The sequence below is a fragment of the Perognathus longimembris genome, chromosome 17 (genome assembly GCF_023159225.1).
Source record: "Perognathus longimembris pacificus isolate PPM17 chromosome 17, ASM2315922v1, whole genome shotgun sequence".
In the NCBI taxonomy this organism is placed as follows: domain Eukaryota; kingdom Metazoa; phylum Chordata; class Mammalia; order Rodentia; family Heteromyidae; genus Perognathus; species Perognathus longimembris.
Window position 1 is genome coordinate 15,038,650 of NC_063177.1, and position 21,401 is coordinate 15,060,050.

The 21,401-nt window shown below is 48.5% G+C and overlaps 1 protein-coding gene across 2 annotated transcripts; it reads right to left on the bottom strand.

Annotated features, from left to right (window-relative positions):
• Positions 1-1,704: 1,704 nt before the first annotated feature.
• Tmem11 (transmembrane protein 11) lies at positions 1,705-20,583 on the bottom strand. 2 transcript variants are annotated; one of them, XM_048366508.1, is made up of 3 exons: positions 19,848-20,576; positions 16,932-17,222; positions 1,705-2,611 (listed from the first exon to the last, which is right to left on the bottom strand). In XM_048366508.1, coding segments are annotated over exons 2-3 (519 nt in total). In that variant the 5' UTR covers positions 16,934-17,222; positions 19,848-20,576; the 3' UTR covers positions 1,705-2,094. The 2 variants fall into 2 exon arrangements, with proteins under 2 accessions (XP_048222465.1, XP_048222464.1); XM_048366507.1 differs by lacking the exon at positions 16,932-17,222 and having other exon boundaries at positions 19,848-20,583.
• Positions 20,584-21,401: the final 818 nt, after the last annotated feature.

Genomic DNA, 21,401 nt, shown 5'->3' on the forward strand with positions numbered 1-21,401 from the left:
TATGGTCTGTCACCAATGAGTAGAAGGCATTTATTAGAGACTGGAGACTGCTGGTCTAGGTGAGAGGTAGGCAGATGTACATTTGCTTCCCCTCCTACAACCTTGTCTTGAGCATACCTACTGCTGTCCTGCTGTACTTGCCACCTGGCCCTGGCCAGATAACCAAGATGACACTAAGAATCTGGGTTAGTTCACACAAGAGTCACTTTGTTTAGTTCAGTGTAGGGAATGGTGAAAAGAAGCTGCCATTTGCACCTGGTTACTATTTTGATGAGGGCATTTGCCCAGCTACTGGTCTTTGCCCTGTCAGGCTCCAGCCACCTCCCCCATGAGATCTGATGTGCAGAAAGAACAAGGCCAGGCCAGGAGGCCAGGCAGAGAGCTCCCTTTCCAAATCTGGACATTTGTTACAAAAATCACCATGCTATGTCTGCCCATAGGCTTGAAGCCAATGCTTAGATACCAGAGAAGCTGTGGGCACTAAATCTCAACTCATCCCACACAAAGGAGATGGGGCCTTTTGGGACTACCTGTAGCCAGATCAGTTCACTGTTCCCATTGATCAATCTACCACATGAACAATGTGTACCCAACGCTGTCTTGTCAGCCAGCACTCAACTGAGTGATCAGCATTTCTATACTCTTGGAATGAAGTCCAAGTTTCTTAAACTTCTTGTGTGTGTGCAACTCCTGGGCTCTGCAGGAAGTTGGATGCTTTTGCCCAATGCTAGCACTCTATTAATTGAGCCACAGCTCCACTTGTGACTTTTTGGTAGTTACCTGAAGAGTTTCACAGACTTTCTTGTATGGGCCATGATCCTCAGATCTCAACCTCCTGAGTAACTAGGATTACAAGCATGAGCCACCAGCACCTGGGGTACATTTTCAATCTTTTTAAAGCTCTGAATCTTTTCTACCAAAAATGGGTCAACCACTCTCTGAACTTTCCTTCCTTTGCACCCCAATTAAGTACCACTTCATGACTGCCACCAGACTCTCTTAGTAGTGCCTGCCTTAAGCAAAAGAAGCTCAGTGACAAGGCCCGGGGCCCACAGTTCAAGCCCCAGGACTGGCAAAAAAAAAAAAAAAAAAAAAAGGCATCTTAAATTCTACTCTTTGGGAGTACTACACTGCACAAGGTGTTGGTGCACGTGCACACGTACACACATATCCTGCTACATGTCTCTTCAGGACAGCTGGAGATAAAAAGGGAGCATGGAAGACTACACAACTTGCCTTTTGGCAAAAGGACAAGCACATTAAGAATTGGGTCCCGGTGGACAAGGCAGCTCCCAGGTCAAGATGCTTCACAGACTGCTGTGAGAGCTCTTCTGAGACCAGGGAATGTAATTCTGTCCTCATCAGGAACAACTTTGATGCTTTAGAAAAGGGAGAAATGTTAGCCTCTATATCCTCATAAATCAGATCTTTGGAGGAAGGCTGGGCCCCACGTCTCCTAGGAAAGAGCTCCTGTGTCCTGTAGCCCTTTCCACCTTACCTTACCATGACTAAACAGCACATCAGCAGTGCTGGCAATGAGAGCAAACTGAACTGAGACTGGCTGGGCCTCATCTGAGACCCAGGCCTGTCCTCACTGCAAATGCTGACAAGGGGTTGCAGCAAGGTCACATATGCAGTACACCCATGACCCATGCATGCACAGAACCAGCTACAGGCATAGGCATAGAAAGAGAACAGCAGGAGTTGAAATTCTCATAATTTTAATGGTCAACAGCTTCTGGTTGGCTCTGAATGGTGCAGTTAAACAATACACTTAAAGACACCCCCCCCCCCAAGCGCGTTCACACCCATCAGTAGTGTTGGCCTCCATCCACATTCCAACACCTAGCCAGACTTCCACAGCCGCGGACCCACTCCTGGGTTATGGAAATCCACACCTAGTGTAATGAGCTGAAAAAACCCTTGGTAAACCCATGATCTGTGTTATTTTTTTAAAAATAACAAGTATGAAACCAAACACCTTCCCAGGCTCTGCTGCCTCACAGAGCAAGCACAAAATGTTGCTGTGGCGATCTGAGTCCTCTCCTCTCCTGTGGGCTGTGTAGTTCTGCTCTGCATCTCCCTCTCCTGGAGTCATACAGCGTAGAGCTCGTAAACCTTCTTTACACAGTACACCAGGGCAGCCAATGCTATCGTGTTGTGCAGTCTCTTTCTGTGCAGGTCGTCCTTCCGGACCAGCACCACTGGGGTGGAGGAGGTGAGCGTGTGCAGAGGCAGGCGGGACAGTTTATAGGCATCGTACTCCACCTGGTACTTGCAGCACGGGTCAAACTGCCAGGAGATCCCATAGAGGGTGCAGCAGGCCAGGCTGAGCACGCCGGCAGGCAGGGAGATGTAGTGGGAATAATCCCGGGGCAGTGCCAATGGGGTGAAGAGGCAGGTGGTGCCCGCCAGCACAGCCGTCTTGTGCAGGCAGTTGCCCACGGTGATCCAGCGTGCTGTCTCGTCACCAATACGGGTGGGCTCTATCACAATGTACTTGTACTGGGCTTCTAAGGCCTGCTCCAGCTCGTACTCAAACTGGTCCTGGGCGTTCTCCCCATTGTAGATCTCGTGTACTATGTAGCAGTCCGTGGCCGACAAGCTTACCCTTTGGTGAAGGGAGAGAGACAAGGAACTTAGGGTGAGAAGCATGAATTGTGTTTGATAAGGTCTGGGGACAGATGCCAGGGAACATCTCATGTCTGTTTATCTGCTTCAGAAGCCAACATACAAGATCACTAAAGATTTTTTTACATGAAGGCAGGAAATAGTGAAACAGACTAAGGAGGAGCCTCCAGTGTGTGAGATGAAGAGCTACTATGCACTGCACAGGGCATCAGCATGGAGCTCAAAGGAAAGCAGCCTCAGCCCACAGTGCTACAGACAAAGGAGCACAACAGAAGTATAGGCTCAAATGCCTACTAATGGGAGGAGGCTTTTAATGAGAAGAGACTCCAGGACAATTAATGTTAAAACACCATGCTCTTTGCTCCTATCACAGGCCACCCTTGGCCTGCAGAACAAAAGTTAAAGGAAAGCAACTTAGGCGAGGAACTCTACAGGGCACACTGCTCATCACTGCAACAAGGGCCCCTTTGGGAGACCAGGAGGGGCAGAGGCTCTAAACTTTGCTGGGGAAAGAAGAACCACCATCTATCTGCCAGATTTCTCCACAAGCAGCCCAGGACTGTCACCTGGAAGGCTGCTATCACTCATACAAGGGCCCTGTGAACTGTGCATGGGGATCTATCCCAAGGCAAGTCTGATTCCAGCTTTTTCCTGGCACTAAGTATAGATAGCAAGTGAAAACACAGGTATTGGAAGACATGGGTATGGAGAGCTGTGCCTCAGCGCCAGCAGTGACCACACGCTGAAGGGCACACTAGGCAGTATGAGGACTCCATTTGAGGCCTCTCCAGTGTGGAATTCCCACTAAACCAGAATCTTCTCCACCGGTGTCAGGCAAACCTAAATATAGGGCTACACATTCCTTGTCACCTGTTAACACTGTGTTGCTGTGACAAAAGACCTGAGAGTTTTGAGTGGGAAGGGTTTATTTTGGTTTTCATGGTCGGCAGGTTCCATGTTTGTGGGCCTGTGTGAGGCAGGACATCATGGTGATGGTGTGGTAGGGAAGAATAGAATGTTCACCCCATGACATCCACGAAGCAGAGGCAGATAGGAAGGGGACAGGGCAAGACAGACACCACCCCCTGTAATCTCCCAACCTGGCCCTACCTTCCAATCTACCACCTTCCAATAAATCTATTCAGATCACAAGTCCATCAATGGACTATAAACAAACCACTGACACGCTGCTTTACTAATCTCCTCAACAGCCCTCAATCCAGTCAAACTGACAAAGTGAGCCATCATGCTTCACGAAGCTTCAGCCTGTCCACATCTTCTAGTTTGATGTCACCAGCTTGTCTGCCAAGAAACCTTCCTTTTCCAAACCTCACAGGGACACTGTACACGTATCACCAGACAGGATCAAACAAACCCACAAGTTTCCCATGTAGAACCATCTCTCTCAAGTGCTTCAGTGAAAAGCAGCCCCTGACCCTCAGCTGGTCAGACTGGCCCAGGGAGCTGGAGGGTCATTGCTCCTATACCCAGTTAATGTACCTCTGAGTTCTCCAGGATAGTGTACACTAAGCCATAAAGGTCAGTGAAATCATCTACCTGTAGCTGATTGTTCTGACAGGAACACAGCTCCTTCATTGGCCAGCATAAGCACAGCAGTATGCTTGACAGAAGGCACAGCTACTTACCTGTCCTGGTAAGCACACTACAGGAAACTACTATACATCAGTGACGAGGGCACCGGAATGTCTAGTGAAGGTGCTTAAAACAAGGTCACCATCAATTCAGCCCAGTGTGATCCCTGCTCGCCATCTGTCCTTCAGAGACAGAAGGCAAAAATCAGACTGCTGAGGGCAAAAAAAAAAAAAAATGGGGCCGGGAATATGATCTAGTAGGAGAGTGCTTGCCTTGTATACATGAAGCCCTGGGTTCAATTCCTCAGCAACACATATATAGAAAAAGGCCAGAAGTGGCGCTGTGGCTCAAGTGGCAGAGTGCTAGCCTTGAGCAAAAAGAAGCCAGAGACAGTGCTCAGGGCTTGGGTTCATGCCACAGGACTGTCCCCCTGCCCCCCCCCCCCAAAAAAAAGACAGGCTACTGGACAGTGACAGATCAAATTCTTCCTGTTGTCACTCGTGGGCTAAATTTGACACTTTTTCTTTCTTTTTAATGCCAGTCCTGGGGCTTGAACTCAGGGCCTAAGCACTGTCCCTGAGCTTTTTTTTGCTCAAGATTCGTGTCCTACCACTTGAACTATAACTCCACTTCCTTTTCTTTTTTTTGGTAGTTAATTGGACACAAATCTCACCAACTCCTGAATAGCTAGGCATGAGTCAACAGCACTTAGCCTGATGCTTTATTTTTCATTTCACTTATTTACTTGGCATTGGTTTAGACTCAGGCAAAGCCTTATAATTAAATCACAAACCCTGATTTATCTGTGCACTAGGGAAAAAGCTATTCCCTGGGGTCCCACCAGAAGCTTCGGGTGCTGGGTATAGCTCAATGGCAAAGCACTTGTCTAGCATTTGTGAGGCCCAGGGCCCATCCACAGCACCACCAAATATAAATATAAAACAGAGAAGGGGGCTGGGGATATGGCCTAGTGGCAAGAGTGCTTGCCTCGTATACATGAAGCCCTGGGTTCGATTCCCCAGCACCACATATATAGAAAACGGCCAGAAGTGGCGCTGTGGCTCAAGTGGCAGAGTGCTAGCCTTGAGCAAAAGGAAGCCAGGGACAGTGCTCAGGCCCTGAGTCCAAGGCCCAAGACTAACAAAAACAAAAACAGAGAAGGGACAGGAAGGAGGCAAACAGAAGAGGAAAGGCCAGCTTGCAAGAAGGCCAAAGCAGGGGCTGGGGATATGGCCTAGTGGCAAGAGAGCTTGCCTCGTATACATGAGGCCCTGGGTTCGATTCCCCACATATACAGAAAACGGCCAGAAGTGGCGCTGTGGCTCAAGTGGCAGAGTGCTAGCCTTGAGCAAAAGGAAGCCAGGGACAGTGCTCAGGCCCTGAGTCCAAGGCCCAGGACTCGCCTAAAAAAAAAAAAAAAAGAAGGCCAAAGCAGCCTGCAATATGACATGCCCACCATGGACACAGGGTTTCCTATTAAAAGTTCTTTGTGGAATTTCTCCCTTTGGAGCAAATTCAAAGGAAGATGAAAGGGATGTCACTGCAGTTGTTTCTCCCAAGCAGGATCCAGCATCTTAAGACATCTTTAGCAAACAAGCAGGCCTGAGACTACATTTCCTGCAAGAGGCTGAACAGTTTTCATACAATCACATAGGAACTAAAGTAAGTACTAAAGCTGGGAATTGTGGCACACACCTATAATCCCAGGACTCTGAGATGGGACAACCTTGAATTCAAGGCCAGCTTGTACTACGTGGCCAGACATGCCACAAAGGAAAATAAAAGGCTGTGCTAAGAGTGACTTCCCACCCACTCCCTGCCCAGATGGGAAGGGGCAAAGGGCTCCACGCCCAAGTGGGAGCATCCTGGCAAAGAGATTTCCTTCATGGTCTCAAGTCCATCAGAGGCTATGGGACCATGGCACTAGCCCAGAGTGACCAAATGGCACACCCATCTTTGAAACTGAGAAGCCACTGCTTCCAAGGCACTCATGAGCCCTGCTGACTTTCAGGTAGTCCCAGGACACCTTGCTATGCAGAGTGTCAGAGGTGAGCACTCATCTCTACTGAACATTCTAAGCAAAACATGGTGTTGAATTGGGGTTACTGAGTGTTCTCATCAAAACGCTGAACTGTGCCATGCCCAGCAGCTATCCTAAACCATTAGGGGAAAAAAAAGCCACTGTTCATCCCAGTAAAGAACATCCAGTTCAACAGACCACTACATCTTGGAAACACATCAGTGGGCAGATGCCACCTCCCCCGACTCCAGACCAGCCTGTAGCTCCTTCTGTAAGTCTAGCTGTCATCCACATCCACCCAGAGCCATGCTGCCCCAGCCACTCTGCAGAGCACCCCCAGGGCCTTGCGCAGGTTCCAGGACAAGGATTTCTCCTATTTGTCAAGACAGATTTGTGTATGTGTCCCTAAGTCCCAGCATGCCTAGAACCCCCCCAGTTGGGTCAGTGGAGGTGTGGGTCAGTGGGGGGCTATTGCACTCTGTCCTTACTACATACAGGCAGTCTTGGAACACTATAGCTAAGTATGCATACACCTAGGTGTGCCCACCCAATGCTTACACTCCCAGAGAAGATTCTACTGACAAGCTCCCCAATGCCTGTCAAGCTCACCTCGGCTGTCTGCAGCCCCAATGTCAGATCAGCTATGGATGCACTTAGCCCAACTACATACAATGAAAATGGGGCAAGGCTGGAAATGTGGCTTAGTGGTAAGAGTGCTTATCTAGCATGCATGAAGCCCTGGGTTCAAGTCCTCAGTACCACATAAACAGAAAAGGCTGGAAGTGGCGCTGTGGCTCAAGTGGTAGAGTGCTAGCCTTTAGCAAAAGGAAGTTCAGGGACAGTGCCCCAGCCCCGAGTTCAAACCTCAGGACTGGCAAAAAAAAAAAAAAAAAAAAGATCTGAGAGAGAGAGAGAGAGAAAGAGAAGAAAATGTGAGCAAAGCCAACCAAGGAAGAAGCATCGCACAGGATAGGCACTGAAGCCTGCAGAGCAGGAACAATTGAAAGCCAGGTAAGGAAGAAGTCTCAAACTCCACTAGGACAAGGAAGAATCTTCAGGAGATCTCTAGGATCTCATAAAATGAGAAGGAAGGAGATGGCAATGGTCAAGCCAACACCAACAGACATGTATGCACTGACTCCTCTGTCCTGGGATAGATAAAGTTGTCAGCCACTGCACACATAGGTTCTAGAGGGCATGGGTCTGCACCTGCAATGCTCATATGGACTCTGAATTATTCTACTTCAAAAACTGGTGGCTGGGGCTGGGAATATGGCCTAGTGGCAAGAGTGCTTGCCTCTTACACATGAAGCTTCGATTCCCCAGCACCACATATATAGAAAACGGCCAGAAGGGGCGCTGTGGCTCAGGTGGCAGAGTGCTAGCCTTGAGCGAGAAGAAGCCAGGGATGGTATGCTCAGGCCCTAAGTCCAAGGCCCAGGACTGGCAAAAAAATAAATAAATAAATAAAAACAACAACTGGTGGCTGACCTCCCCAGGAGAGCCAAGTCCAGTCACTTCCCAACCACCCAGCACCCAGCCCAGGTGGCTTGCTTTTGCTTCCGTAGCCTGGCCAAGAGCCCAGTTAGAAAGAGGCTTTGAACTATTCAATCCATCACAAGCTGACCCCAACTCATAAGGGCATGCACTTTAGAACCTGAGTGGCCTGACAGGACATAAGAGAGTGTATGTGTGTTTGTGTACTGCAACTTTGAACTCAGGACCTCTCCCTTGGCCTTTGACTCATGGCTGGCACTCTACCATGTAAGCCACACCTCTACTTCTGGCTTTTGGTGGTTAATTGGAAACAGAAATCTCACAAACTTTCCTGCCTAGGTGGCTTTGAACTTAAGTCCTCAGTTATCAGTGTCCTGAGTAGGTAGGTATGAACCACTAGCACCTGATTTCCTTGATGCAAAAGTGTTTGATTTTGGTTTTTTGATGTGGAGATATTTTCATATACATATTTTGGACCAGAAGCCAAGTCTGACTTGGAAGTTCACTTATATCCAAAGGCTTTTTTGGGGTGGTCTGGGGCTTGAACTCAGAGCCTGGGTGCTACCCCTGACCTTTTGTGCTCAAGACTAGCACAGCTCTACTTGTAGCTTTTTTGGTGACTAACTGGAGATAAGAGTTTCAATGGTGGGCTGGGAATATGGCCTAGTGGCAAGAGTGCTTGCCTCCTACACATGAAGCTCTCAGTTCTATTCCCCAGCACCACATACATGGAAAACGGCCAGAAGGGGCGCTGTGGCTCAGGTGGCAGAGTGCTAGCCTTGAGCGGGAAGAAGCCAGGGATGGTGCTCAGGCCCTGAGTCCAAGGCCCAGGACTGGCAAAAAAAAAAAAAGAATTTCAATGGTGCTGGGCACTGGTGGCTCATGTCTGTAATCCTAGCTACTCAGGAGGCTGAGATCTGGGGATCACGGCTCGGAGCCAGCCCATGCAAGAAAATCCATGAGACTCTTATCTCCAATTAACCACCAGAAAACCTGAAGTGCTGATGTGGCTCAAGTGGTAGAGCACGAGGCTTGAGCTGAAGAACTCAAGGACAGTACCCAGGCCCAGAGTTCAAGCCCCACGACCAAAAACAACAGCAAAAAGTCAAGAGCTACAGAAAGAGCAGCACTGTTGGGTGAGAGCAAAAGCATCCCCACAAAACAACTCATTTGGACTACCTGTCACCCAGGTGAGGCTGAATGACGCTCCAGCTGGGGGTGGGGGAATATTTGCAGAAGCCTGCCACGCCCCACTCAGGTATACAGGCTAAATAAAGCATGTATCATTTAAGACATGTATCATTGAAGCCATTGAATGGGCAACGATAAAGAACAAGAAAAGAAAAGATTCACCAACAAGGTGGTCTCTGACTAGGGAAGCTTCCATGGGCCAACGCAAGGGGTTTTCCACTTGAAAAGTGCATAGCAAGCACAAGCTTTTTACTTACCTGTAGTAAAAATACACCAAACAAAATTAACTACCTTAGTCATTTGAAATGAACAGTAGTGTTAAGTACATTCACACATATTATGCCACCAATCTCTAGAACTTCATCTGGCAAAACCGAAACGCCACTTGTTAAACAATAACCCATTTTTCCACTCTACCTTTGGCAGACACATTCTACTATGTATTTGACTACCATAGGGGCTTCATTCAGTATGTGTCTTTTTGTAACTGATCATTTCACTTCAATAACATCTTCAAGGGCTAGTCATACTGAACCATGTCCAAGAATCTCCTTCCTCCTTGTGGCTGAATGAGATGCCATTGTATGACTACTTTACATTTTGTTTATCCATCCATCCATATGCCAACGGATACTTAGGTTGTTTCTCCCTTTTGACTATTATGTAAGTTATAAACACAGGTGAACAAGAATCTATTCTTTTGGGTATGTTTCCAGAAGAGGAATTGTTAGATTATACAAATAATTGTTTAATTTTCTGAGTACTTGACACTGCTTTCCATAGCAGCTGTTACTACTTTACTTCCCTACCAGCAGTGTACCAGGTTTCCAAATTCTCCACAACCTTGCCAATACTTGTTATTACCTGCTGAATAGTAACTAGCCTAGTGTAGTCTTTTCACTGTAGTTTGGATTTAAATTGTTTTCCCTTTCCTTTTTATTTTTTCTTCAGGGCTGGGCACTAGGGCCTGACACATCTTAGGCAAGCCCTACTAGTACCCACCAATCTGCCTCTAACCTCTAGAGTGTGTGTGTGTGTGTGTGTGTGTGTGCAAGTGCATGTGCCAGTCTTGGAACGAACTCAGGGCTTGGGTATAGTTATCCCTGAGCATTATTTTGCTCAAGGCTAGTGCTCTATCACTTGAGCCACAGCTCCACTTCCTGCTTTTTAGTGATTAACTGAAGAGTCTCAAAGACTTTCCAGCCCAGGCTGGCTTTAAACCAAGACAATCAGATTTCAACCTCCTTACAGGCATGAGCTATCCCCACTTGGCTCTTGATTCATATTTTTTTTTTTTTTTTTTTTTTTTGGCCAGTCCTGGGCCTTGGACTCAGGGCCTGAGCACTGTCCCTGGCTTCTTCCCGCTCAAGGCTAGCACTCTGCCACTTGAGCCACAGCGCCGCTTCTGGCCGTTTTCTGTATATGTGGTGCTGGGGAATCGAACCTAGGGCCTCGTGTATCCGAGGCAGGCACTCTTGCCACTAGGCTATATCCCCAGCCCTTGATTCATATTTTTAAAGAACAGTTTTATTGAGGGAGAATGCAGACCACACAATTCACCCATTTAAGATGGACAATTCAGTGGCTCAATATTTTTCCTTTTTCTTGAGCCGAAGCAACACTTCCGGCTTTTTTTTTGTTTATGTGGTGCTGAGGAATCGAACCACGGGCTTCATGCATGCTAGGCAAGCACTCTACCACTAAGCCACATTCCCAGCCCCTCAATATTTTCATAGTTGTGTAATTACTCTGATTTTTTAAATTTTTTTATTTTTATTTTTTGGCCAGTCCTGGGGCTTGGACTCAGGGCCTGAGCACTGTCCCTAGCTTCTTCTTACTCAAGGCTAGCACTCTGCCACTTGAGCCACAGTGCCACTTCTGGCCATTTTCTGTATATGTGGTGCTGGGGAATCAAACCCAGGGCCTCACGTATATGAGGCAGGCACTCTTGCCACTAGGCCATATCCCCAGCCCCTACTCTGATTTTTTTTAAAACACTTTGATAACCTCAACAAAAAAAAAAAGAAAGAAAAAAAAAACCCTTCATAAGGGATACTTCCCATGTTCCCCAATCCTTTTTAGCCCTTGCTTAACCACCAACCTGCTTAATCATTACAATATGAAGGTTTTCACTGCCTTCTCTCTCTCTCTTTTTTTTTTTTTGCCAGTCCTGGGGCTTGAACTCAGGGCCTGAGCACTGCCCTTGAGCTTCTTTTGCTCAAGGAAGGCAGTCTACCACTTGAGCCACAGCAGCACTTCCGACCTTCTCTGTTTATGTGGTACTGAGGACTTCAACCCAGAGCTTCATGCAGGCTAGGCAAGCACTCTATTGCTAAGCCACATCCCCAGCCCCTCAATGCCTTCTTTCATTTAGCATATTTTTAAGAAACAAAATGTTGGGCTGGGGATATAGCCTAGTGGCAAGAGTGCCTGCCTCAGATACCCGAGGCCCTGGGTTCGATTCCCCAGCACCACATATACAGAAAACGGCCAGAAGCGGTGCTGTGGCTCAAGTGGCAGAGTGCTAGCCTTGAGCGGGAAGAAGTCAGGGACAGTGATTAGGCCCTGAGTCCAAGGCCCAGGACTGGCAAAAAAAAAAAAAAAAAAAAAATGTTATAGCATGTTTACTCTGTCACATTAGAAACCTAAGGTGGGGGAGGGAATTAGGGAGGGAAGGTGGAAGAAAAATGAGGAAGGAGGTAACAAGTTTGTTAAGAAATGTACTCACTGCCTTACGTATGAAACTGTAACTCTCTGTATATCACTTTGACAATAAAAAAGAAACCTAACTTGTTGTATTTTTAACATATAGCTTTTAATAATCCTTATAAACATATGGGGAAAATGTAAATGGTTTTGTACACCAAAAGCTTTTCTGTTAAAAACAAAAACGGGCTGGGGATATGGCCTAGTGGTAGAGTGCTTGCCTCACATACATGAAGCCCTGGGTTCGATTTCTCAGCATCACATACACAGAAAAAAGCCAGCAGTGGCGCTGTGGCTCAAGTGGTAGGATGCTAGCTAGCCTTGAGCAAAAAGCAGCCAGGGACAGTGCTCATGAACTGAGTTCAAGCCCCAGGACTGGCAAAAATTAATTAAATTAAAAATTTTAAAAATGGGGTTGGGGATATGGCCTAGTGGCAAGAGTGCTTGCCTCGTATACATGAGACCCTGGGTTCAATTCCCCAGCACCACATATACAGAATATGGCCAGAAGTGGCGCTGTGGCTCAAGTGGCAGAGTGCTAGCCTTGAGCAAAAAGAAGCCAGGGACAGTGCTCAGGCCCTGAGTCCAAGCCCCAGGACTGGTCCAGAAAAAAACACAAAAAAAAACACCAGGGCTGAGAATGTGACCTAGTGGTAGAGTACTTGCCTAGCATTCATGAGGCCCTGGGTTCGATTCCTCAGCAGCACATATACAGAAAAAGCCGGAAGTGGCGCTGTGGCTCAAGTGGTAGAGTGCTTGCTAGCCTTGAGCAAAAAGTGCTCAGGCTCTGAGGTCAAGCCCCAGGACTGGCAACAACCACTGCCAGTTGTCAGTAGCTAATGTCTATAATCCTGGCTACTCAGGAGACTGAGACCTAAAAGATCACAGATGGAAGCCAGATAGGAGAGACTCTGCAAGATTACATCTCTAGTTAACTAGCAAAAAGTTGCTCAAATAGTAGACCATCAGCCATGAGCAAGAAAACAGAGCTGAATTAAAGAATAGAGGGTTTTCAATTATAGCTGGGCCCCAGTGGCTCATGCCTGTAATAGTAGCTACCCAGGAGGCTGAAATCTGAGGATCACAGTTCAAAGCCAGCCCAAACAGGAAAATCTGTGAGACTCTTAGCTCCAGTAAACTACTCAGAAAATGCTGGAAGTGGCATGGTGGCTCAAGTGGTAGAGCACTAGCCTTGAGCACAGGAAGGCTCAAGGACAGAGCCCAAGTGCTGAGTTCAAGCTCCAGGACTGGCACAAAAAATGAAATTATAATACAATTATAAAATATTATAAGTTAATAAGTTTAACTGTGTGTAGTGGCACATTCCTGCAGTGCCAGCTACTTATTAGGAGGATCATTTGAGCTAGGGAACTTGAGATCAGTCAGGGCAACTAAGCATCGATCCTCTTAAAAAATAAAATAAAATCCCACTTGATAACCTGTATCCCGTAGGGTGACCAGATACTTGGGGCCTCCAATGGCAAGGACAGCAGGCAGTGGCACACTTGTGCCTTGGGCACTACCCAGTGTCTGTGGAGACGCCACAGGGAAGAAGCCCAACCCAGCATAATTAGAAGGGTCTTCTATGTATTTGAGGGTGCTGGCCTCATACCCTGCAGTCTTACTAGGGAAGGAGGAGGCAACACCATTTCCCTGTTGTACTTAAGTAGTAAGCTTTGGCCATATAGTCCTGCAAGCCTTTACTATCCTTGCTTCTTGTGAGACCCAGAGGAACCTAAATGCTGCGGAAGCCCTGGTTGTAGTGGGCTCCATTTACTGGAGTGTGGCCGTAGGCTCTCAGACAGGGTCAAGTGTAAGCTCACATCCACAATACAAAGGAGGGCTGCTCAAGTTCCTACAAGACCAGACCTTCCCAGCTCTGGGCCTGAATGTAACAAGTTCCTCAGTCATTAGTAGAAATATTTGTAATGAGTGGCAGGAAGAAAAAAGCTATTATGGTAATTAGGGGAAGTGGTGCCTGAAACTTTTAAAGGAGGTGGGTCAGGCTACTTTTTATTTCATAAACATGTGGTCACTTGATCACCACATGTGATATGGGGTGTGCTGGATTTTACCTCTACCCACAGGATCGGGAAGCCCATTTTGGCTAAATATTGCTTCCTCAGGACTCAGGAGAAAGCAGAAAGATGAAGCAGTCAATGCACAGACTTAAAAGTCAGCATAAACTGAGGCACAGACAGGGAGACCCAAACAGGGAGGCCCAAGCACTTAACAAGTACCCAGCTGGGTTGCAGGGCACCTGACACTGCCTTAGCCTCAGAGAAAATCACATGTAGGAGGCCACCCTCCTACTCTGCAGTCTGGTGACTATGAGCAGCTCTTCTGTCTCAGCAACAAGGACGCAGTGCTCCAAATGTGGGAGTCAAGGGGCCTGGGTTCAAGTTGCCTCTCACTGACTGGCTCTGTGTCAAAGTGCAAAATACCTTGTTCCTCTGAGCCAATTTCTCTCCTGTCAATAGAGCCAAAGGCCCTGGCTTACAGAAAGCACAGCAGTGACCTCAGGACCTGAGCCAGGTGTGAAACCAAAAAGGGAAGTTGCAAAGCACCACTCAGGAATCTCTAGCTGTTTATTACTATTAAAAAAACAAACAGGGCTGGGAATATGGCCAAGTGGCAAGAGTGCTTGCCTGGTATGGGTTTGATTCCCCCGCACCACATATATAGAAAACGGCCAGAAGTGGCGCTGTGGCTCAAGTGGCAGAGTGCTAGCCTTGAGCAAAAAGAAGCCAGGGACAGTGCTCAGGCCCTGAGTCCAAGCCCCAAGACTGGCAAAAAAAAACACACCAAAATACAGCTGAGTGCTGGTAGCTTGCGCCTGTAATCCTAGCTACTCAGGAGGCTCAGATCTGAGGATTGTAGAAAGCCTGCCTGCATAGAGTAAAAGAAAAAGTGGCAGTGGCATTGTGGCTACAGTGGTAGAGCACTAGCCTTGAGCACAGAGGCTGGGGACAGTGCCTAGCCCTGAGTTCAAGCCCCACAACTGACAAAAAACAGAGCTAGGAATGTGGCCTAGTGGTGGAGTGCTTGCCTTGCATGCATGAAGTCCTGGGTACAATTCCTCAGCACCACATAAACAGAAAAGGCTAGAAGTGGTGCTGTGGCTAAGGTGGTAGAGGCTAGCCTTGAACAAAAAAAGAAGTTCGGGGACAGTGCCCCCCCCCCATACCTCAGCCCCTCAGGCACACTAACATTTCAAGATCTGATAGCCACAAGTGGCTCTAGGTGGCCCTGATGCACAGCAGAGATAAAGTTGTGCATAGCCCATATCTGAAGGGCCCTTTGGACTACATAATGGTTTACTGGCTTTTTCTAAGAACCCTGTGCCCCACAAATGGAGAGAGGAAAAGTAAACAAACACAGTCATTATATTCAATGCTTGTTTGGTAAAAAGTGTACTACAAAACTTGGTGGTAGGGAAGGGGGGAAATGGAAGAGAACACTGATCAAGATGCACTGTACTCATAACTTGACTTCTGACATTGAAATCCCTTTTTACAACTGCTTAATAAAAATAAACATTTTTTTAAGTTATGACTTTGAAAAAAAATCCTAAGCTGGGAAAAACAAAAACAAAAAAATTCTGTGCCCATTCATCTGCTGCTAGCACCAGAGACAAAACATGGGCATAGATGGGAGGGAGAGTCCTGTGTGTCCTTTACTCACAGAGCACTCCCCACCTCAACCCACTGCCTGTCACTCACTGAAGATGGGCTCATCCCAGGCCAGGTAGAGAAGCCCAACTGAAAGTGGGCCTTAGCCATCCCACCACCCAGGAGACAGATGAGTCCTTTCTCCTTAGATGCGACTTCTGGAATTCGGCCTGCAGAATGGAATCACAGAGGTACAAAACAAAGCAACTGGAATCCAGACTTGCTTGAGTGAAATGTCAAGACAATGAATGCCAAAGAGGCTAAACCACTGCCGATCCTAACATACACATCCAAGTCTGCAAGCAGAATGCACTGCCCAGCCCAGCTGTGAGCACTGACCCATTCTTCATTAACCAACTGGGCAGAACACCACAGCCCACAGTAGCTACACATTGACAGACTTGGTGCCAACTGTAAGCCTGCTCATCTCACCCCAAAGTTCTAACCCTAGGAAAACTCCCATAACACATGAGCCAGAATGGGAGTCACTTGAGAAATGAAATATCCTAAGCTTGCCAGGCACCAGTGGCTTATGTCTGTAATCCTAGCTACTCAAAAGGCTGAGATCTGGGGCTGGGAATATAGCCTAATGGCAAGAGTGATTGCTTCATATACATGAAGCCCTGGGTTCGATTCCCCAGCACCACATATACAGAAAATGGCCAGAAGTGGTGCTGTGGCTCAAGTGGCAAGAGTGCTAGCCATGAGCAAAAAGAAGCCAGGGACAGTGCTTAGACCCTGAGTTCAGGGCCTAGGACTGGCAAAAAAAATAAAAGAAAATAGAAAGAAAACAAAGCCAGGGGCTGGGGATATGGCCTAGTGGCAAGAGTGCTTGCCTCCTATACATGAGGCCCTGGGTTCGATTCCCCAGCACCACATATACAGAAAATGGCCAGAAGTGGCGCTGTGGCTCAAGTGGCAGAATGCTAGCCTTGAGCAAGAAGAAGCCAGGGACAGTGCTCAGGCCCTGAGTCCAAGCCCCAGGACTGGCCAAAAAAAAAAAGGCTGAGATCTGAGGATCTCAGTTCTAAGCCAACCCAAGCAGGAAAGGCCCAAGAGACCCTCCTCTCTCTAATTAACCACCAGAAAATAAGTGGTGCATGGCTCAAAGTGGTGGAGCGCTAGCCTTGAGCAAAAAAGCTCAGGGATAGCACCCAGGCTGAGTTCAAGCCCATTGACCAACCAAAACAAAAAACAAAAGGGAAGAGAGCAGAAAAGGGAATGAGATTCAACTCTCCCACGTTGGCAGTTGGAGCAAGCTGGAGTGGGCTCTAAACCCTTCATCGGCCATCTAGACCTTGTCCACCTGCATTTGCAGATAAGGCACAGCCCTTCAACAAAAGGACATAGCATGTACCCCCTTTGCACAACACCTTGTCAATAAAATTTAATTAATAATAATTAAAAAAGGACATAGCAGGGAAGGATGTGCAGATGACCCCACAGCAACCCCAGGGAAATGGCTAACAAATGCCAGGGTGGTGACTGCATAGGCTGCAGAAAATCGTCTAACCCCCCAACATCAACACCCCAGGCCACCCTACATCATGGTCAGATGAAGATCAAGCACACCTTCACATGATTATAAAAACAGGAACTCAAGAGCACACGGCTATACTCACATTCCAACAATCACGGAGAAGAGCTCAGGGATGCTCAGGGGCCCTGAGAGAGTGGCACCAAGCAGCCTAAGTAAGACAGGCTGTCTGTGAGCTGGTCCAGGCTGGCACACAGGTGGAAGTACACACAGTACACACTCTGTGCTTTCCTAGATGGGCAAGTGTGCCTCAAAGATGCCGCAGGACAAGTGGTACTCTGTCTGATGTGCTGGCTGCCAGTATGCTGAATTTTGGACAAGAATTCAGGTTACAGCTCAGAGTCTGATGTTCTTCATTATAAATACTGTTGGTTCCCTAGATTTAATGGAGTGGAGAGAAAAATCAACACGCAAGCAGCTATCAGTTTGCTATTTCCACCCCTCCTATTTTAGTCTAGACTAGCACTGTCTACATCTATAGAATGTTCAGCAGCGATGAAAATATACTCCAATATGTCTACTATGGTAGCCACTAGCCAAAAGTGGAGACTGAGCACTTGAAATGTGGTCAATGAGATAGAGAAGTGGAATTCTTCACTGTACTTAATTTTAATTTAAATGTAATCACCACATGTGGCCAGTGGCTATTGTCTAATTTAGTCATTCAGCTTTAATGCAAGAGCAGTTACCAGATTCAAGAAGCAGGTAAAGCAAGAACCCAGAACCAGAGGAAAAGGACTACAAGCCAGCCAAAGCCTAGGGACTAGAGTCTAGAGCCCCAAGCAGGTGTGGCAAATTGGCCAAAGCACTGCCTTGTTCCAGCCCTTCCCCAGACCACAAAATTCCTTCAGTTTCAGCCTGAGGCAGACTCTCCAACCAGGTGTGATCAGCAGCTCTGGTAGTGCTCTTAACTTGGGAGCTGAAACTTGAGTCAGCCTTGAATGTGACATGGAACAAAGTCATTTAGAGCCATAAACAGCCTACCTCCCTCAGTCCTGGGAGCCAATAACATACTCAGGCCTCATATTCTCTAGTGCTAAGCAATCAATTAATCTGTCTTACTCCACCCAAACAGTCATACTCCCAAGTGAACAGGAATGGAAGTGAGTTTCCACTACTCAGGCAGGGGGCGGGTACATCCTGGGAGGATCTTAGGGAAGAGGGGCTAAGGGGAATGACTCCCCACAGAAACTAGCTAGGATCTTACAGCCAAGGCAAACAGAAGGTAGGCTCCAGCCACCATCATTATCTGGAAGGAGAGCAGATGGCGACTCTCAATCCACAAAACCAGAAACACCATTGCTGGCAGACACACAGAATCTACATGGTTGAGTAGAGTCTTCAGTACCTGGCCAAAGGTTGCAACCTGAACACTTACAGAGCCAGGCAGGTAACTACATTGAGTCAAGTTGTCAGGTGAGAATGATGAACTAGAGAGCACTTGCCCTGAATAGTCAGTCACTATCCATCTTTGCTGGGAGTTTTATGTGAAATCTATTGGCATCTGACTTCAATTCTCTTCAAACTGTGAAGGACTGACTGGATTCAGCCTGTGGGCTGGCTGCTGGGTGGCAAACTCTTTTGAATTAACACTTGTTTCAAGGCAAAAACAAAAAAACCCAAAAACCAATTCTGTCTATTTTCATTGGTCAATAAAAGCTTAACTTCTGTTGGCAAGGCTCCTTCCATGTCTGAGGCCTATTTGGCCTCACAGATATTTGTATCCAGAGAAAAGAACGCCTTTTCTCTCTGACGCCCAGTGTTCTAAGCAAGCCATTCCCTATTGCTAAGAGATTAATGCTTAAAGATCTTGAAAGTGTCCAGTAGTTTTTTAAGGACATCTAAAAACCAGAGTTAACTTCCTTTCATGGTCCTATTGGGCTGATAAATACGAAACGGTGCTAGGAAAGTAAATTCTTTATGAATGCTTTTCCAAAAAAGAAAGGCAAAACATTGGATTAAGCTGTGAACGCAACAAGAAAACGCAAGCTATCACAACTGCAAAACAGGAGAATCCTGTGGACTAGGAAAGTCAGCTGCAGACAATAACAACGAGCAAGGGATCAGAGAAAGGGGGTAATGCACTGTACTTGAGAAAAAGAACTTTTCTTGTTTTGTCCTCTCGCAAAAAAAAAAAAAAGCCCAAAGAACAGCAAAGCCAAAACTTTCCTTTCTTCTCATCTGTATACCAACCAAAGCCTTGGCAAAAAGGATATGACAGTTTAATCCAGGTGGCTCCACCAATGGTGACTCGTCATCAAAAACTTCCAGTGGCTAAACAGCTTCTAGTAACTCCAAACTGAAAATGATTTCCAGAAGCAAAAAAAAAAACTGCAACTTCAATACCAAACACGCCAACAACTCCACTCTGATCTCTCCTGGAAATTAGTTCCCCAAATCGAGGCCCACCTTGGAATAAACAAGCTCCTAGCGCTTTACCCGCACGCCATCCATTAGGAAAGGTCACTTTAAAGGACTTTACGGCAAGAACGGGAAGAATCCTCCGGAAGGCGCGAGGTTCGCCCTTCGAGGGGGCGGCGGGCCTCGAGCAGGGAGGCGCTTTGGGGAGGGTGGAGGCTCCAGCAAACGCGCGAATCGCACGCCCTGCCCGCAGCCCTTCGCCCAGAACAGCTTCCCTTCCTTCTCCCCCGGGAGCCCGTGCCCGTCTCGTCGGGGACAGCGGCCCAGGCGGCCACGTGCGTGGCGGGGCGGGCGGGAGCTCAAACGCCACTTTTGGCCGCAGGCGGCTGGGCGGCTCCCGGGCCTGCACAGCGCCCGGCTTCGCCCCGGCGCGCACCGCCAGGCCCACCGCACCCGCCGCAACCCCTCCAAGTCCCCACTCCGCCGAGGCCGCGCCGGCCCGCTCCACCTAGACTCCCCGGACCCCCCGAACGGGCGAGGACAGGAACCACGATCTGGTGAAGAGGACGCACAGCCTGGAGGCCCCACTGGCAGCGGTCCCCGAGCCGCCCGCACGGCAGCCGCGAGCCTCTAGCCTCACCTCTCTCGGGAGCTGCCGCCGCTGCTGCCTGGGCCCAGACGCCTCCTTCCCCACGCGGCCATCTTGGAGACACTCGGCTCGCCCCGGGCTGGCGCCGAGGCGGCTCGGGAAGGCGCACAGGCCGAGGGGAAACGTAGTTCAGCGAGCGGCCTGGGCGAAGCAGATGACTGGGCGGGGACTACAACACCCACAACGCCAGCTGCCGGAAGTCGTCTCGGACGCGGGCGCGCAGCTGAGCGCGGGGCGGGCGCCACTGGAGGAGCTCGTCCCACCTTCGCAGCCTGCAAGTCGGGGTGCCCACCGCCTGGACGTCCTTGGGCTTGGAGAGGTAGTGCCTGAAGGAGAAGGAAAAGAGCGAGCCTACAACTCCCAGAGCGCCGCGCGGGGAAGCCCGGGCCCGCTCCCTCTACGCGCCCGTCTGCCCACCCGCCCGCTCGGCCCGTCAGGCCTGGGCCTCCTCGCCTTCCCTGCCCTTCAAGGCCACCTCGGCCTGCTGAGGTCATCTCGGGCGGAGGCGCCACTTGGCCCTCCTTGGAAGCAGTCGCTGGCTTCCTCCCCCCCCCCCCCCAAGTCATCTGGATTTGGGATACTTGGAAGACCCAAGCCAACGCAGCTCCTGCTGCATGGAGGTTCCTGTTTAGAGGTGGCAGGCTGTAGGGGGAAAAATGCCAAAAGCAAAGAAGATAATTAGTGATGACACTGATTATTGCTGTAAAGGAAATAGGGTTTCTTTGGTAGAGATTCAATCTTTGTTCAAGTCGCACTCTTACACAGTGTCACCATCCCTCAGTGTCTTTGAAGGCATGGATTGGACAGCCACTCAGTGCACTTGCCTAGTACCTGCTCAGGACTTGCCATTCCCCTTCGAGGACACTGTTGTAAAGAGAGTCATAGTTGCTGCCACCTCAGATCTGTGGACTACTTGGGGGAATCCTCACACGTTATGAACATCCTAACCTCTCTCACCTCCACAAGCAACATAAACTAGCTGATAACATAATTACAGGAGAAAAAGTAACAGAAATCTCCAGATCCAAAGGGGGCACTCCGGGCTGGGGATATGGCCTAGTGGCAAGAGTGCTTGCCTCGTATACATGAAGCCTTGGGTTTGATTCCTCAACACCACTTATATAAAACAAAAGCCGGAAGTGGGCGCTATGGCTCAAGTGGTAGAGTGCTAGCCTAGAGCAAAAGAGACCAGCGACAGTGCTCAGGCCCTGGTTCAAGCCCCAGGACTGGCAAAAACAAAAAAAACAGAGTGGGCACTCCACTTTGGTGAACCCAACAAAGTAGAGTTGGAAGCCAGCAGGTGGAGTGGTGACTCACTGAGAGGGCCTCTACCATTTGCAGACAATAATGTGGACTGCTTGGACTTCCCAGCAGTCCTTCCTTACCTGCAGACTGAGATCCTGCTCCCCAACACACTGTCCAAACCCTCTTTTTCTTTCTCCTCACCCACCTCCCCACCCCCAGTCCTAGGGACTGAACTCAGGGCCTTAGCACTGTCCCTGGCTTCTTTTTGCTCAAGGCTAGCACTCTACCACTTGAGCCACA

What these genes read in the sequence shown, in the direction of transcription:
- Tmem11 (XM_048366507.1), bottom strand. Translation starts at nt 20,422, where the DNA reads ATGACTTGGGGGGGGGGGGGGAGGAAGCCAGCGACTGCTTCCAAGGAG. An exon ending in GGCGGCAGCTCCCGAGAGAG is followed by an intron (nt 2,612 to 19,847) that starts GTGAGGCTAGAG and finishes CCTTCACCAAAG; the next exon opens with GGTAAGCTTGTCGGCCACGG.